The following is a 17,500-nucleotide window of genomic DNA, read 5'->3' on the forward strand; positions in this document are numbered from 1 at the left end:
AAATTCAGCAATTTATTTTTTTTCCTAATATATAACATAACATAAAATAATAATAATAATAATAATTTAATTTATAAATTTATATAAACATACAATAAATTTTTTTTTTTTTAAAAAAATTATGCCGCAAAAAAAAAAAAAAAAAAAAAAAAAAAAAAAAAAACATTTGATCATAAAGCATATAGTTTAAATTATTAATAATAATAGTAATAGTAATAATAATAATAATAATATAATAAATAATAAAAAAATAATAGTAATCATACGATTCATAAATAATAATTGTAGTATATAGAAATCATTTAATCAATAATAATAATAATAATAATAATATTTTGTATAATTTTTTAAAAATTTAAATTAATTTTTTTTTCCTTTTTTTGGTATGTATTCTATTTTTATAAATAAAAAAGAAAAATATGAAAATAATAGTTTTTTTTTTTATTTTGTTTCAAAAAAAAAAAAAAAAACAAAAAAAAAAATTATAATAATAATTTTGGTGTTTTATAACATCATATATTATTATTATTATTTTTTATTTTCAAACATATTTATTTGTATATATGAAACCATGGTGATGATACAATTTAAATAGTTTCTAACATTAAGTTTTTTTTTTTTTTTTATTCTCCTATCTATTTTTTAATTCTCCTATCTATTTTTTTATTTTATTTTACTTTTTCAATAATCCCTTTGTACACCACACACACTAAACATACTAAACACACCATATCACAAAATTCTAAAAATATCTTCAAATTAACTGAAATTTAATTATTTTTTTTATTTTTTATTTAATTTTAATTTTTCAAAAAAAAAAATTCATTGGACAACTCGACTGTGTGTATGTTTTTTTTGTTATTTTTATGTTTTTTTTTCAACCCAACTCCACCATACAATATCTAAAATATCAAACCACCAAATCATTTTAAAGTAGTTTTTTGCCCAATTAGTTAGTTATTTTTTTTCAATAATATTATAATAATAATTTTTTTATTTTGTAGAATTAAACAACAAACCACAATAACTTTTTTTTTTTTTTTTATAGTCCTTTTAAAAGTTAATAATAAATAATAAATAAATAAATAATAATAATAATACAACACAACCATAATAAATAATATAATATAATTACCACCAACTCATAAATACATATAAATAATAATAATAATATTAAAATGATATATCCAAATGATGTTATGAATGAAGTTCTCCGTGACGAAATTGGATGTGACTTATTTAGAAATTATTTAAAAACTATATATTGTTCAGAAACTTTACAATTTTGGACAGAGATTGAAGCATTCAAAGCCTTTGCGCCACCACCAAAAACCGAAAATAATGGTACCCTTTTAGCTTTTTCATCAACTCCAATTGAATCATCATCATCTTCATCAAATAATAATAATAATACATCTTCAAATAATAATAATAATAATGGTGGTTGTTTCTCATCAAATAATAATAATAGTAAACAAGATAACACTAAATATTTACCACAAGATGAACTCCACGAAAAAGCACAAAATTTATTCGATAGATTCCTTGAGAATGGTTCAGAATTTGAATTAAATATCGATGCACTTAGCAGAGAAGTTGTACGTACCAAACTTTCTGATGATATCGATTCTTCATTATTTGATGATGTACAAAAGGTAGTTTATGAAAGTCTTTGGATGGATTGTTTCCCACCATTCACTCATACTTTAGCATACAATAGATATAAACAAGATACTGGAAAATGTCATTTACCAGAGTTCTTACGCATTAGCTTCAAAAGAAAGTCACCAAAGAAAGATGATAATATTAGAATGAAACCAATTTCAAAATAAAATAGTAATAATAATAATAATAATAATAATAATAATAATAATAATAATAATAATAATATAATAACATAAAAAAAAAAAAAAAAAAAAAAAAACAAAATAATAATAATAATAATTACTATTCAAATTAAAAATTTGAATAGTAAAACTATTTATTCGCAAACAATCGAAATCTTTTTTTTAAAAGAGAAAAAAAAAAAAAAAAAACAAAAAAAAACAAAATGTACAGTTAGTCTGTTTTGTCAAAAAGAAATAGATTGTACTTTTTTAAATCAAAAAAAAAAAAAAAAAAAAAAAAAACAAAAAAAAAAAAAAACAGAACATAAACTCTTTTTTAAGAAAGAAAAGAATTTTTTTTAGCAAACTTATAAAAAAAAAAAAAAAAAAAAAAATAAAAAAAAAATAATTGTATATATACATAAATTTAACTTTTTTTCATTTATTTATTGTTTATTTTATATTTTTAAATATTTATTATTATTTTTTTTACCAATCTATTTTTATTCTCTTATTTTTATTTATAATTATTTTTTTTTTTTTCATTTTCCTATTAGTAATTATATTTCCAATTTTTTTTTTAAATGTTAAACATTACATAATTGACTTTAAAGAAATTAATTTAAGTAGAGATTAAAGTGTTTTATTTTTTTTTTATTTTTTTTTGGGAATAAAATTAAAATTGGTACTAATAGATATATTAGATTAAACAATATTAAATTAATAATTTTATTCCAAAAAAAAAAAAAAAAAATAATAATAATAATAATATAAAATAACAAAAAAAAAAATAGAAATATAAAAAGTATATTGTTTTTTTATTTTACATTTTAAATTTTATTAATTTTTTTTTTTTATTTTTTTCAATTTTAAAAAAAAAATTAATTTAATTAATAAAAATTCTTTTAAAATTCTTTTTTTTCTTTTTTTTTTTTTTTTGTTTTTTTATAACACACCCCAATAATCACAACAGAAAAAAATAAACAAAAACAAAAAAAAAAAAAAAAAAAAAAAAAAAAAAAAAAAAAAAAAACAAAAAAACTCAATGAAAACTAATTATTTAAATTTCAATTATAATAATAATAAAAATAAAAGTCTTTATAATGATAGTAGTTGTAATTATGAATATTATACTAAAGATAATGATAAATTAATATTAGCAAAAGATCAATTAAAGAATTTAATCAGTAATAGTGTAAATAGAAAAAACCAAAATTCAAATAAGGAAAGAAAAATTGAAGTTTTATTTTCCAAAATCTTTAAAAATTTATACCTTAGAAATAAAATATTCTCCTATTTCCCACTATATATGTTTCAACATAAAAGTATTAGTTTATATGGATCTGCCAAATGGAATTTTAGTACAAGTTTTGATTGTAACTCTATCATTATCACAGAAAATAAAAGAACTCAATTTGGTGCTTGTTTCACTAAAAAACCAATATCATTATTAGATGGATTCAAAATTAGTTTTGATTTATTATTATTAAATTCCGGTGATGGTAAAATTTCATTATTAATGGTAAATGGAGGTCAAAATAAAACAATTGACTCTTCATTTATTTTTAAAAATAATAATGAATTTAATAATAAAAGTAATGTTTCCATTACATTTGAAACTCAAAAATTATTAAATAATTTAAATAATTCAAATAATAATATAAATAATAATATAAATAATAATAATAATAATAATAATAATAATAATAATAATAATAATAATAATAATAATAATAATAATAATAATAATAATAATAATAATAATAATAATAATAATAATAATAATAATAATAATAATAATAATAATTCTAGTAATAATAATATTAATAATAATATTAATAATTCTAGTAGTTATATTGAAAAAGAAATTCAAAATAATTTAATATCAATTCAATACAAAGAAGATAGTAATAATAACATTAATAATAATAATAATATTAATAATAATAATAATAATAATAATAATAATAATTTAAATGGTGAAAATGAAAAATTAAATTTAAGATCAATAGGAAGTGTACAGATAAATAAATTAAATGATGGGGAAACTCATCGAGTTGATATTGATTTTAATTATGATTTTGGAACTTTATCAATTTATTTAGACAGAAAGGTTATACTGGAAAAAATTCAAATTCCAATATTTTTAACAAAACAAATTTCAAAATGTTTTATTGGAATTGAAGGTAATACTTTTAAATATAATTATCCAAAACAAATAATATCAAATTTCCAAATTTTAAAATCCTAAAAAAAAAAAAGAAAAAAAAAAAAGAATTAAAAAGATTATTTGATATGTTTTTTTTTTTTTTTTTATATCTTTGATTCTCTTTTTTAATATTTTAAATAAAAAAATCCTAATGGTGTAATTATTTTTTTTAATATTTTAAATAAAAACTCCTAATGGTGTAATTATTTTAATTTTATTTTCATTTTTTTATTTTTTTTTTATTTTTTTTATTTTTTTTTTTCCAGCTTTATTATTTCTTTTTTTTTTTAATTTATTTATTTATTTAATTCTAAAACTAAATTTTCTGCAATTTTTTTAACGATTTCAGATTCATCTTGTTTAGAGATTTCATTTAAAATTTGATATAGTGAGTTTGTTTGTTCTTTATCTACAAGTAATAATGATGGTGATTGTACAATGGAGGCAGTGATTTTTAATAAAGTAATTTTTGAAACGGGAGAACTATCTACTCTAAGACACTCTACCAAAGAATTTACTAATCCCTCATTGATGAGAGATTTTAACAATTGTTGTGAACCATTTATAAGGTTAAAAAGTGGTATAATTGATTTTTGAAATGATGGATGTTTAATATGGTTAATATTTAAAATACCAATCAATCTTAATGGTATATTATGATTTTCAAATGATGTTGATGATGATGATGTTGGTAATTGTAATGATGATGATGATGTTGATGTTGATGTTGATAATGATGATGATGATGATGATGATGATGATGATGGTGATGATTTTGATGTTGATGTTGATGTTGATGTCGATGTTAAAGGAGATATTGTACCACCACTATTTAATTTTTCAAAAACTAATTTAGATTCTAAAGTTGCCCAAGTTGAAATTGATTCTATTGCATCAGCAAACCAATTTCTATCCTCAATTAAATCCAATAGTTTATCGATGGTATTACATTTCCAAAGTAGGGATCTATTATTACAAGATCTAACCAAATCGAATAGTATCGGTAAGGCCAATTCTTTTAATGGACCTCTTTCTTCGATGATAGTTAGCAATGGTTCAAGTATTGATGATTTCAATGCTTTCTCTTGTCTACTTCTATCCAATAATAATAAATAATAAAGTGAATGTAATGCTTGATTATGAATCTCTGTAATCTTATCGATACCACCATGTTTCTTCAAATAGTTTATCAATGGTGGGATTACACCAGCATCATCTAATCTTGAACGAACATTTGGATCCATTGATAGATTCTTTATAACTTTTAATATTTTCAATAGGAATGATCTAATATTATTACCAATGGTTTTCCATGTATAAATTTCATCCAATACATTTACAATATATTTAATAACATTGGATTGACTCATCTCTTCCTTTACCAATGAATCACCTGTTGAAAAAAATAATAAAATATCTGCCGCTTTCACACTATATGCTAAAACTTTATCAAATTGATCTTTACTTAAATTCTTTACACTTGATGATTTAGATAATACTGGAAATTTTAAATTTGGTGATGATGATGATGGTAATAATTGTTGTTGTTGTTGTTGTTGTTGTTGCTGTTGTAATAATAATTGTTGTTGTTGTTGAATTTGTTTTTGTTGAAATTGTTGAGATTTACTTGTTGCAGATTTATCGCTTGAATTAAAAATTTGATTTAAAAGGTAAGAAATTCTATACATTAATGCAGTTTTTGCAAATAAATGACATAATGCAGTTTTTGGTGAAGCTGTATTCATTTTAAAAATTAAAGAGATTGCATCCAATGAATTATGAATTAATGTGAAGCCATTGAAATAATCACTATCTAATAGATCTACTAATACTTTACAACCACGACTACCCGTAATGAACATATTTAAACTATAGGTTGAATAGCTACATAGTTGTAATACGAATTTTGATACTTCCTCTCTAATGAGTTCATCAAATTGTTTGGTTGCCAATTTAGTTATGATTGAAATACCATTCATTAAACAAATAGTCTCTTGAATATCTTTCTCCTTTATAATGGATTGGTTCAATAGTTTTAATAGATTGATTACCAATTCAACATTTGAAAAGTCTTCACTAAACGTATCGGAGTTGTTATTATGATGATAGGTTGTCGTTATGACATCGCTTGGCGTATCACTATTACAACAGCAATTGTCCTCTAAAATCTCTAGAATCGTAATGATGGGTAGTCTAAAATAAACACCACCTTCACCATTACTAATTAATAATTTACGTTCATCTGGATAGGTTTGAAAAAGGTCTGTTAACTTTTGACAAGTATCAATTAAAACATCATTTGGTTGATTTGGTTTCAATTGTAATATAAATTCAACAATGGTTTTAACAACTTGTTCTCTATATTTATCTTGAATATTAATTGTACGTTGATTATCTGCTTCTGACCATGATATTGTATCAAACGATTCTTCAAATTCTGTATCCCATTCTTCTGAAGTTTCTTTAACTTTTAATTTCATTTCTGATGGCGATAATGGTTGTTGTAAATGTTGTTGTTGTTGTTGTTGTTGTTGTTGTAGAAGTAATTGTTGTTGTTGTTGTTTAAGTTGACCACTACTACTATATCTAATGATTCTATTTGATGGTAGTATTTTCTTTGCAATATTTGAATTTATTGCTGCATTTGTTGTTGCTGTTGAAGATTCAGATTCATCACCACTTGAACCGAAATTATCAAATTCATCATCCCAATCTTTCTTTTGATTTCTAACTTTAAATCTACTTGTATCGCTAACTTTTTGATCAAATACTAAATCAGTTTCATCATCTTCGTTATCCTTTTCAGTGAATTTATTAAATTTTAATAATTTTAATTTATGACTATTACTACTATTAATACTATTACTATTACTATTATTATTACTATTATTACTACTATTATTATTATTACTATTATTGTTATTATTATTATTATTATTATTATTATTATTATTATTATTATTATTATTATTATTATTGCTATTGCTATTGCTAATATTATTATTAGCATTAAAACTTTGTTGGCGTTGTAATTGAATTGGTGGTTTATGACTAAGTATTGGTTGTAATTTTTGTAAACATATTGTTGAATTTGGTAATACTATATTATCAAATTCATCATCACTTTCTTTCTCTGAGAATTTTCTTAAATGTAAATTTATTTTCTCTTTTTCTTGATTCAATTGTTCTTGTGATTTCATCATTGGTGATAATGGTGTAGTTGGAATTGGTGGTGGTGTTGATATAGCTGAAACAACTGGTGATGTTACATTTGATCCTGTATTTGTAGAACTTGGTGTAGTAGTAGTAGTAGTATTAGTGGCTGCATTAGTAGTGGTAGTAGTTGTTGTTGTTGTTGTTGTTGTTGCAGCGGCAGCAATTATATTTGGTTGTATTGATTGTTTTTGACCAGCCGATAATTTACGTGGAGAAGCAATTTGAACATGTTGACCACTACCATTATTAATTTTATTTAATGATGATTTATCAATTGAATTTACTGTTTGACTAATTTTATTTGATGGTACAGCTGACCATGATGAATTTAATGTTGGTGAAGCTTTATTTTGATTAACTGTTGATGTACTTGTTGCTGGTATTGGTAATAATGATGATGATAATGATGGTGATGTTAATTTATTATTATTATTATTAGTGGTACTACTATTATTTTTAGTAGTAGTTGAAGAAATATTTGGACTATTATTAGTGGCACTACTATTATTATTATTATTATTATTATCATTTGATGAAGAAATATTCATATTTGTTAATGGTGGTACTAATTGAGAAGGTGATGGTGGTTGAACTACAGCAGAAGAACGTGGTCTAGTGATGTTACTATTATTATCTTGAATGATATCTTGTAATTGAGCATTATAGGAAAGAATTTCTTGACGGGCATTTTTTGGAGCTTGAGTTTCAGGATTCCTAATTTGTACTGATTTCACCCAAGGATGATGTAAAAGTTGTTTTGCGGAACTACGTATATTCTCATCCTTTTTGAAGCAATTTAATAGGAAATCTTTTAATGCCGCTGAAATTCCTGGTGGTATTGGTGGATGATCCTCTTGAACTATCTTATATAATGCAGCAGCTGGTGCTAATCCAAAATAGGGTGGTGTTCCTGTCAATAATTCAATGATTGTACAACCTAAACTCCAAACATCACATGCTGTTGATATACCTTGCATTTGAATAACCTCTGGGGCCATCCAATATGGTGTACCTGCAAATGTATCATCTGGATTATCTGAACTTAAATCTGAAACTTTTGTTGCTACACCAAAATCTGCTAATTTAATTGAACCATCTGTACTAATTAATAAATTTGCAGCTAAATAATAATAATAATAATAATGAATAATATAAAATATAAAAAACAATGTTAACATATTTGAATTATAATCCATTGTCATCTCCTATCTCTCTCTTCTCTCTCACCTTTAATATCTCTATGAATTACACCCTGTCTATGTAAATATTCTAAACCATTTAAAACCTGTGCTATATAAACTGTTACTAAACTTTCGGGTAACAAACCATGTCTTTTAATTATTTTTTCTAATGATCCATTCTCTATAAACCTATTAAAATCATGTATGTAAATTAATATTTATTAAATTTTTTTGATATTTATATTGATGATGATGATGATGATGATGATGATGATGATGATGATGATGATGATGATGATGATGATGATGATGATGATGATGATGATGATGATGATGATGATGATGATGATGATGGAAAACTTACTCCATAACAATATATGAATGAGAAGATGATGGAATATGTTCATAATATCTGACAATATTGTGATGTGATAAAACTTTTAAAAGATTAATTTCTGCCATTAACGATATTTGTGATTCACTCTGTAATTTCTTCTTTTTCATTATTTTAATCTTTTTAATTGCCGAAAAATAACCTTTAGTTTTATGTAACCCTTTATAAACTACACCAAATCCACCTTTACCTATAATATCAATTAAAAGCTTAAAAAAAAATATATATTAGTATACATATATGAATAATAATTTTTGAACTAATAATGTACCTACATAATCACCACATGATTCTTTATCAACTATATTATTTAGTTGATTTAATAATGATGGTTGACTCATCTTTTAATTGAAATATAATATTACGCAATCTTTTATTTAACTGCGTATTTTAGTGTCTTGTTTTATGTCAAATGTTTAAATTCATATAGTTGTTGTAATTATTGTGATTGTCAAAGTTTCTGTTTTTGAGGTGTATGAGTGAGAGTGTGTGTGTGTGTGTGTGTGTGTGTGTGTGCGTGCGTGCGTAGACTGTGTGTGTTATTTGTACAAGGAAGAAATAAAAAATTTTAAAAAATTTTAAAATTTTAAATTTTTAGGGTCATAAAAAAAAAAAATAAAAAAAAATAAAAAAAAAAAAAAAAAAAAAAAAAAAAAAGGAAATAAGGGCAGATTTTTTTTTAATTTTTTTTTTAATTTTTTTTATTATTTTTTTTTTTTTTTTTATTATTTTTATTTTTATTTTTTTTTTTTTTACGAATATTTTTTTTTTGTGTGATCGATGTCAAGATTTTCGGTGTTAAATAATAATATAAGAAATCAAATTAAGAATAATTTGGGAAAACAATTTTCTACATTTAATAACAATTTTAATTTTCAAAAAAATAATAACATTTTTCAAATTAATTATAAACCCACACATTTTAATTTCTTTTCTTCATCGTCATTCACAACAAAATTAAATAATAATAATAATAATAATAATAATAATAATAAAAATAAAATTTTAAATAGTAATAATAGTAGTAATATAAAATCTAATAAAATGTGTGATAGTAAAAATTTTGCCAAAATTGTAAATCCAACTTTAGAAAATTTAATTGAAGCTGGTAATAAAATTAAAAATGGAGGATTAGTTGCATTTCCAACTGAAACAGGTAATTATTTTTTATAATAAAAAAAAATAAAAAAATAAAAAAATAAAAATAAAAATTTACTAATTATTATTATTATTTTTTTTTTTTTTAATTATACTATAGTATATGGATTAGGTGCAAATGCATTAGATAAAGATGCAGTTTTATCAATTTTTAAAGCTAAAGGTAGACCATTAACAGATCCAGTGATTGTACATATTATCGAATCTGAATATGCATTGAAATTATTAAAATTAACAGAAAAACAAAAAGAGATATTCCAAGTGTTAAGTGATAATTTTTGGCCAGGACCATTGACAATCGTTGCAAAATCAAGTGAATTAATTCCAATGATTGTTACAGCTGAAACTGGTTATGTTGGTGTTAGATTCCCAAATCATCCATTAGCACAACAATTAATTAAACATTCTGGTAAACCAATCGCAGCACCATCTGCAAATAGATTTGGTCATGTTTCACCAACAACTGCAAATCATGTTTTAGATGATTTAGCTGATTCACCAATTACAATTTTAAATTCAATAAATAATAATAGTAGCTGCGATAATAAAGATATAGATGATAATAATAATAATACAAAAGAGGAAGAAGAAGCATGTAAAATTGGTATTGAATCAACAGTTTTAAAGATAGTATCAGATTCAGAATTAGTTATTTTAAGAAGAGGTGGTGTTTCAGAGAAATCATTAAAATGCGTTATAAATAATAAATTTAAAGATACAATTCAAATTACATCGATTAATAAAACTGTTGAAAATACAACTAGTCAAGGTCAAGAAGCACCTGGTCAATTATTGACTCATTATGCTCCTGATATTCAAACTTTTATTTTAGATAATATATTAAATAGTGAAAATGATAATAATAATAATAATAATAAAAATAATGATAATAGTTTAGATTTAAAAGAATGTGTATATATAGATTTTGGTAATCAATTACCAAATGAATTTAAAAATCAATGTTTAGCATATAGAGATTTATCAGAGAATAAAAATATTTTAGAAGCAGCTAATCAATTATTTGCAGTTTTAAGATGGAGTGAAAATCAAGAAGGTGCTAAAATCATTTTATTACCAGATCTCAGAAAAGAACCATTTAAAAGTTTAGATAATTCTGAAGCTGTTTTTGATAGAATTTTTAGAGCTGCAAGTGGAAAACAGGCAAATTTATCAACTTTTAATAAAAAAGTTTTATTTTAATCTAATAAAAAAATAAAAATAAAAATAAAAATAAATATGAAAAAATAATTTTTTGATTTTTTTTTTGATTTTTTTTTTTTTTTTTTTTTCCTCCAAAAATTTAAATTTTTGATTAAAAAAAAACAAAAATTTGTCACACAACAAAAAGAAAATCAAACCGAATTCGGTTACATTTTTAATTTTAATATTTTTATTATTTTTTTTATTTAATTATTTATTGTTGTAAAGAAAATAAATGAGTGAAAAAGAAGAGTATAAAAATAATAATAATAATAATAATAATAATAAACAAATTGATAAGCAAAATAAAATACCAATAAAGGGTTATCATATTTCAGCTAAATTAACATACTTTAAATTATTGGAAGATTATTATTTTAGTAAAAGAAATGATTGGATCAAAGTAAATGCACTTACAGCACCAATTGGTGAAGATTTTCAATCAACTATTGATTTATGTAACCAATATTCTAATGAAAATAATAATAATGATAATGATAATATTGATAAATCAAAAATACCATTACTATATACAAATTTATCAATTGAACATAATGAAAAAACAATGGCTATAAGAGGACCTTATTTTTTAGATCATTCATCAATTGAATCATCAATTGAATCATCAATTGAATCATCATCATCATCATCATCATCATTATCATCATCATCATCATCATCATCATCATCATCATCATCATCATCATCATCATCATCATCATCATCATCATCATCATCATCATCATCATCATCAAATAATAAATTAGCTAGAATTATTAATAATAACTCAATAATTAGAAATGCAATTCCAAATTATCAAATTTTAACAGATAAATATTTATTATATAAACATTTATTTAATAGTAAATCAAAATATCAAGTACCAACATATTTTATAAATAGAGGTAAATTTGAAAATAAATTAGAAATTAATGATAATGATAATAATGATAGAGTTATTTGGTATTTAAAAGATCCATTATTAAATAAATCTCAAGGTATTAAATTATTTAAATCAATTGAAAATGTATTAGAGTTTATTGAAATTAATGAAAATAAAAATAGCAGATATTTATTACAAAAAGAAATTCATCCAAAATTATTAAATGGTATATTTAAATTTGATATTAGAATTTTCCTTGTTATAACATTTACACCAAACCATACATTAGTTTATATATTTAAAGAAGGTATTGTCAGATCAACAAATTCACCCTACAAAAAAGGTGACATAACTAGAGATTCACAATTAACAAACTTTTGTTATCAACTTGAAATTAATCCTGATTTTCAAAATATTTTACCACTTTCCCAATTTGAAAAAAATAATAATAATAATAATAATAATGAAAATAATAATAATGAAAATAATAACAATGAAAATAATAATAATAATAAAATATTTAATAAACTTAAAAATGCAACAAAGAATATATTTTCATCATTATTAAATATATTAAATAATCAAGCAAGTGGTGATAAAATAAGTGGTTGGTCATTATTTGGTCTAGATTTTATTTTAGATGAAAATGAAAATCCATTCCTTTTGGAAATTAATATTTCACCCTCAACTTTTCAAAAATCACCAAATGATGTTTCTTCAATTTGTCAAAATTTGATTAAACAAGTACCAATAATTACTTTTTGATAAAATTTTCAATCAAAATAATCCAGACAATCAAAATAATCAAAATCAATATAAAATAATTGAAAATGAAATTAATATAGATGGTACTGATTTTATTCAAATAATATCAAAAATTAAAGATCCAAATTTCCAAGATCAAAATTTTTTGGGATGTGATTTGGAATTGTTTTGAAAAAAAAAAAAAAAAAAATAAAATTAAATAAAAAAATAAAAAAAAAATAAAAAAATAAAAATAAAAATAAAATTTAAATAAAAAAAAAAAAATTTTAGAAAAAAAAAAAAAAAAAATTTTAGAAAAAAAAAAATAAAAAAACAATTTAATATTACATACCCCCTCAATTTCACATAATTATTAAAAGACACACACACTCACACTCATTCAAAAAAACTATTTTTATATTTGATCAAAGTTTAAATAATGTTAACCAATGATGGTAAATATTAAATTTTTTTTTTTTTTTTAAATTTTTTTATTTTTATTTTTATGTTTTTTATTTTCTGTTTTTTGTTTTGATCATATTTTTTTGTTTTAGAAATTTTTATTTTTTATATTTTTATATTTTTATATTTTTATATTTTTATTTTTAAAATGAATCCATAAATTAATCCAATTTTTAATTTATTTTAATTTTTAATTTTTTTATTTTTTATTTTTTTTTATTTTTTTTTTATTATTTTTTACATTTACATTTCACCATGGTTTGTTTAATTTATTATTTTTTTATTTGATTGATTTTTTTTTTGGAAAAAATAAAAAAAAAAAAAAAAATAAAAAAAAAAAAGAAATACAAAATTATACAATTAATGAAAATGAGCTTTCCTATGTTAAAAAACATGATAATCTTTTAGCAACAACTAAAAAACCATTTCCAGTTTTATTAACATTTCAAATGGTAAGAGAAATTACATTTTTTATATTACAAAATAAGTGTAATTTAAATTCAAAGCTTATTCCAGAACAACCAGACATTAGATACAACTATAATTTCATTGATGGAAGTAAACAACTTAGATGTTATCAACTATCGGAAGGTGGCTATTTCTATTTCCTTCCTTATGAATTAATGGTTTTCAAAAGTGCAGATTCTCATATTCAATATTTAAATAATACAGCTTCAAATGCCAGAGTTGTAATCCCTTGTAAAAGTAAATTCATCACTAGTTTCTATAAATTATTATTCGATGGTTTAGTTGGTCTAATCGATACTTCAAATCCATATGTTCAACAAGTTATTAATCAACATAAAATTGTATTACCAACAAATAATATTCCATCATATATTACAAATAATACTTGTATTTCTGATAATAATAATAATATTAATAATAATAATATTAATAATAATAATATTAATAATAATATTAATAATATTAATAATAGCAATAATAATAATAATGGTAATGGTGGTAATTCAATTAAACAAAAAAAGCAGCAAAATAATTCAAACAAAAGTCCCAAAAAATTAGATACAAATAATTCTAAGAAAATTAAATTTATAAATGAAGATACAAATTCTTTCAATCAAAATTACCATAATAATAATAATAATAATAATAATAATAATAATAATAATAATAATAATAATAATAATAATAATAATAATAATAATAATAATAATAATAATAATAATAATAATAGTAGCAATAGTAGTTATAATAGCAATAATCAGATAGTTAATTATAATAATAATAATAATAATAATTATAATAGTGGACTATTTATAGATGAAGGATCACCATATTCAGATGGTGAGAACAATCATATCACATCGCCAAATCTAAGATCAAATCCTGAAGAAATTTATTACCCTGATAACAAACATAATATTAGCACCATTAATAATAGTAATAACAATAATAATAATAATAATAATAATAATAATAATAATAATAATAATAATAATAATAGTAATAATAGTAATAATAATAATAATAATAATAATAATAATATTAATAATAATAATAACTATAATAATCGCCAAAATAATGGCTATAATAATAATAATAATAATGATAATAATAATAATAATAATAAAAATAATAGCAATATTGATAGAAATGATTCAGGCTATAATCGTGATAGTCCAATTACTGTAACACAAACAAATGAATCTTATTGTCAATCTCCTCCACCCTCTTATCATTATGATACTGAACAACCTTCAACATTGTTTAGATCAAGAGCAACAACTCCTGACCATAACCATCACCATCTTCATCATAATAATCAACATCACCATCATTTTGAAAGTAGTAGTAGTAGTCATAGTGATGACGAGAATATTGGTAGTAATTTAAATAACAGTGCCAACAATAACAAAAACTATTTAAATAATAATAATAATAATAATAATAATAATAATAATAATAATAATAATAATAATAATAATAATAATAATAATAATAATAATAATAATAATAATAATAATAATACAAATAATATTGGTACCAATAATAATAATAATAATAATAATAATAATAATAATAATAATAATAATAATAATAATAATAATAATAATAATAATAATAATAATAATAATAGTAATATTAATAATATTATTAATAATAATAATTCAAATAATGGAAATGATATACTAAGTTTTTCAAATTATAATAATCAAGAAAGGGCAAATTGTAAATTAACTATAAAAACTCTGCCACATCCTCATAAAAGTAATAATAATAGTATTAATACATCACCATTACAACCAAGTTCACCACCAACATCTTTATCAACATCTCCAACAATTTCTTCAACCACACCACCATCATCTTCTTCATTACCATTAAAAGATAGTTGTAGTAGTGATAGTTCAATTTTAGAAAATAATATCAATAGAAATAATAATAATAATAATCCAACAACCTCAATTACACCTTATTCAAATTCTGTAACTAATAATAATAATAATAATAATAATAATAATAATAATAATAATAATAATAATAATAATAATAATAATAATAATAATAATAATAATAATAATAATAATAATAATAATGATGAAAATAATAATAATAATAATAATAATAACAATAATATTAAAATCAATAGTTGTAATAATGATGAAAATAATCATAATGATGATAATAATAATAATAATGGCGATGAAAATTGTAAAGATATGGAAATTAAAAAAGAGGAGGAAATTTTTGAGGAAGATGATAATTCAACCACTACAACTACTACAACTACAACAACTAAAACTACTGTAACTGTGGTTGTTAAAAAGAGTAAAAATAAGGAAAAACAATTGGATGAAACATCTCCTCCCCCTCTAAAGTCTCTAAAAAAAGAAGATAGTATTCCAAATATAAATTCAATCAAACTTCCAAGAGATAAAGAAATTAAAGATTTATTATCAAGATTAGAAGTGAAATTATCTGAAATTGATGAAATTAAATTGAAACTATCAAAATTTAGTGAAGATTAAAATAAAAAAAAAAAAAAAAAAAAAAAGGTATTAATTCATCTTTTTTTTTGTATTATAATGGTTATCAATTTTTAAAAAAAAAAATAAAATATTAGTAATTCTTTTTAAAGTTTAAGGTTCTATATAATTTTACATTTTATTTATTTATTATTTTTTTTTTTTTTTTTTTTTTTTTTTTTTTTTTTTTTTTTTTTTTTTTTATTTTGGTGAATTACATGTTGAAGTGGATAAAAGATATTATTTAATACAGTAAAAAAAAAGAAAAAATTGTTACCAATTATTAAAATTATTTTTACTATAATTATTATTACTTATTTTTGTTGTGTGGGTGTATGTGTGTGGTGTGTGTTGTGTGTTATTAGTTATGAAGAAGAAGAGGAAGAAGAAGAAGAAGAAAAAAAAAAAAAGTTTTATGGATTTTTCATTAAACTTTCAATTAATTCATTTAATGGACCTAATTCTTTTTTATCAACTAAATTGAATTCTTGAATAAAGTAGATAAAGTGCTTTAGAGATGTATTTAAATGAGCTTCTTCACCAAGTGAAACGATCTTTTGGAAATGAGAATGATATATGTGAGCGTAAACTCTAAACAAACGTTTAAAGATTGTTTTTACAATTGATTGAAAGTTTTTAGGGAATGGTACTCCAATTTTTGATGGGAATATATTCTCATCATCCAATTGTGATTGAACCCAAGTCATTAAGAAATCAACATATTCCGGTGCTGATACCTTAATTGCCTTTTTAACTGTTGTTCCATCTGCCCAATGATATTCATATTTTGGTCCTGCTGACATTACTGGACAATCAGTACCTGTACAAAATTCTGTAATTGTACCATATAACATATTAATTTGATTAAAGAAATCAGTTGCTGTTGAAGAAGAAAATAAAAAAATAAAAAAAGATTGTTAGTAGATTTATTAAAATAAAATAAAATAAAATAATTGAAAACACATACTATTTACAGCTAACCATTCATTAATATCCTCGCCAGTTGGTAATGAAACGGCTGATTTAAGATTACCACTTCCTAAAGTTGCTTCTGCATATTGTTTAAGGTGATATTGCTTTGAACCTTCTTGAATGTTTTTTTTTGGTTTAAAGGTTTGACTCTTTTTTCTGTTTGTTAAATTACAATAAAAATAATAAATAATAAAGTGAATGTGTTAATGAAAACATTATTATTATTGTTGTTTTTTATTTATTATTTATTATTTATTATTTATTA

At 21.0% G+C, this 17,500-nt stretch overlaps 7 protein-coding genes across 7 annotated transcripts in view; 5 read left to right on the forward strand and 2 right to left on the reverse strand.

Moving 5' to 3' along the window:
• Nucleotides 1-1,178: 1,178 nt before the first annotated feature.
• Nucleotides 1,179-1,832, forward strand: DDB_G0278897 (hypothetical protein; the record flags this gene model as incomplete). The annotated part of the gene is made up of 1 exon (XM_642715.1): nt 1,179-1,832. The coding sequence occupies one exon, from the start codon at nt 1,179-1,181 to the stop codon at nt 1,830-1,832; it is 654 nt and encodes a 217-aa protein (XP_647807.1).
• A 1,039-nt stretch (nt 1,833-2,871) lies between these two features.
• DDB_G0278899 (hypothetical protein) lies at nt 2,872-4,077 on the forward strand (the record flags this gene model as incomplete). Its single annotated transcript, XM_642716.1, has 1 exon — nt 2,872-4,077. One exon carries the CDS (start codon nt 2,872-2,874, stop codon nt 4,075-4,077), a length of 1,206 nt encoding a protein of 401 aa, XP_647808.1.
• Nucleotides 4,078-4,331: 254 nt separating this feature from the next.
• Nucleotides 4,332-9,167, reverse strand: DDB_G0278901 (protein kinase, STE group; the record flags this gene model as incomplete). The annotated part of the gene is made up of 4 exons (XM_642717.1): nt 4,332-8,371; nt 8,479-8,621; nt 8,797-9,035; nt 9,102-9,167. The coding sequence occupies 4 exons, from the start codon at nt 9,165-9,167 to the stop codon at nt 4,332-4,334; spliced, it is 4,488 nt and encodes a 1,495-aa protein (XP_647809.1).
• Nucleotides 9,168-9,870: 703 nt separating this feature from the next.
• On the forward strand, nt 9,871-11,184 carry DDB_G0278955 (hypothetical protein; the record flags this gene model as incomplete). The annotated part of the gene is made up of 2 exons (XM_642718.1): nt 9,871-9,982; nt 10,085-11,184. The coding sequence occupies 2 exons, from the start codon at nt 9,871-9,873 to the stop codon at nt 11,182-11,184; spliced, it is 1,212 nt and encodes a 403-aa protein (XP_647810.1).
• A 235-nt stretch (nt 11,185-11,419) lies between these two features.
• On the forward strand, nt 11,420-12,832 carry DDB_G0278903 (hypothetical protein; the record flags this gene model as incomplete). Its single annotated transcript, XM_642719.1, has 1 exon — nt 11,420-12,832. One exon carries the CDS (start codon nt 11,420-11,422, stop codon nt 12,830-12,832), a length of 1,413 nt encoding a protein of 470 aa, XP_647811.1.
• Nucleotides 12,833-13,250: 418 nt separating this feature from the next.
• DDB_G0278905 (hypothetical protein) lies at nt 13,251-16,266 on the forward strand (the record flags this gene model as incomplete). The annotated part of the gene is made up of 2 exons (XM_642720.1): nt 13,251-13,266; nt 13,616-16,266. The coding sequence occupies 2 exons, from the start codon at nt 13,251-13,253 to the stop codon at nt 16,264-16,266; spliced, it is 2,667 nt and encodes an 888-aa protein (XP_647812.1).
• A 410-nt stretch (nt 16,267-16,676) lies between these two features.
• Nucleotides 16,677-17,500, reverse strand: part of mobA (Mps1 binder-like protein) — a gene marked incomplete at both ends in the record, with an annotated part of 876 nt that continues 52 nt past the window's right edge. Inside the window, 2 exons of the mRNA XM_642721.1 lie at nt 16,677-17,143; nt 17,231-17,391. Coding sequence (XP_647813.1) covers nt 16,677-17,143; nt 17,231-17,391 — 628 coding nt within the window. The remainder of the gene's footprint in view (nt 17,144-17,230; nt 17,392-17,500) is intronic.

The sequence above is a fragment of the Dictyostelium discoideum genome (genome assembly GCF_000004695.1).
Source record: "Dictyostelium discoideum AX4 chromosome 3 chromosome, whole genome shotgun sequence".
Lineage (NCBI taxonomy): Eukaryota > Evosea > Eumycetozoa > Dictyosteliales > Dictyosteliaceae > Dictyostelium > Dictyostelium discoideum.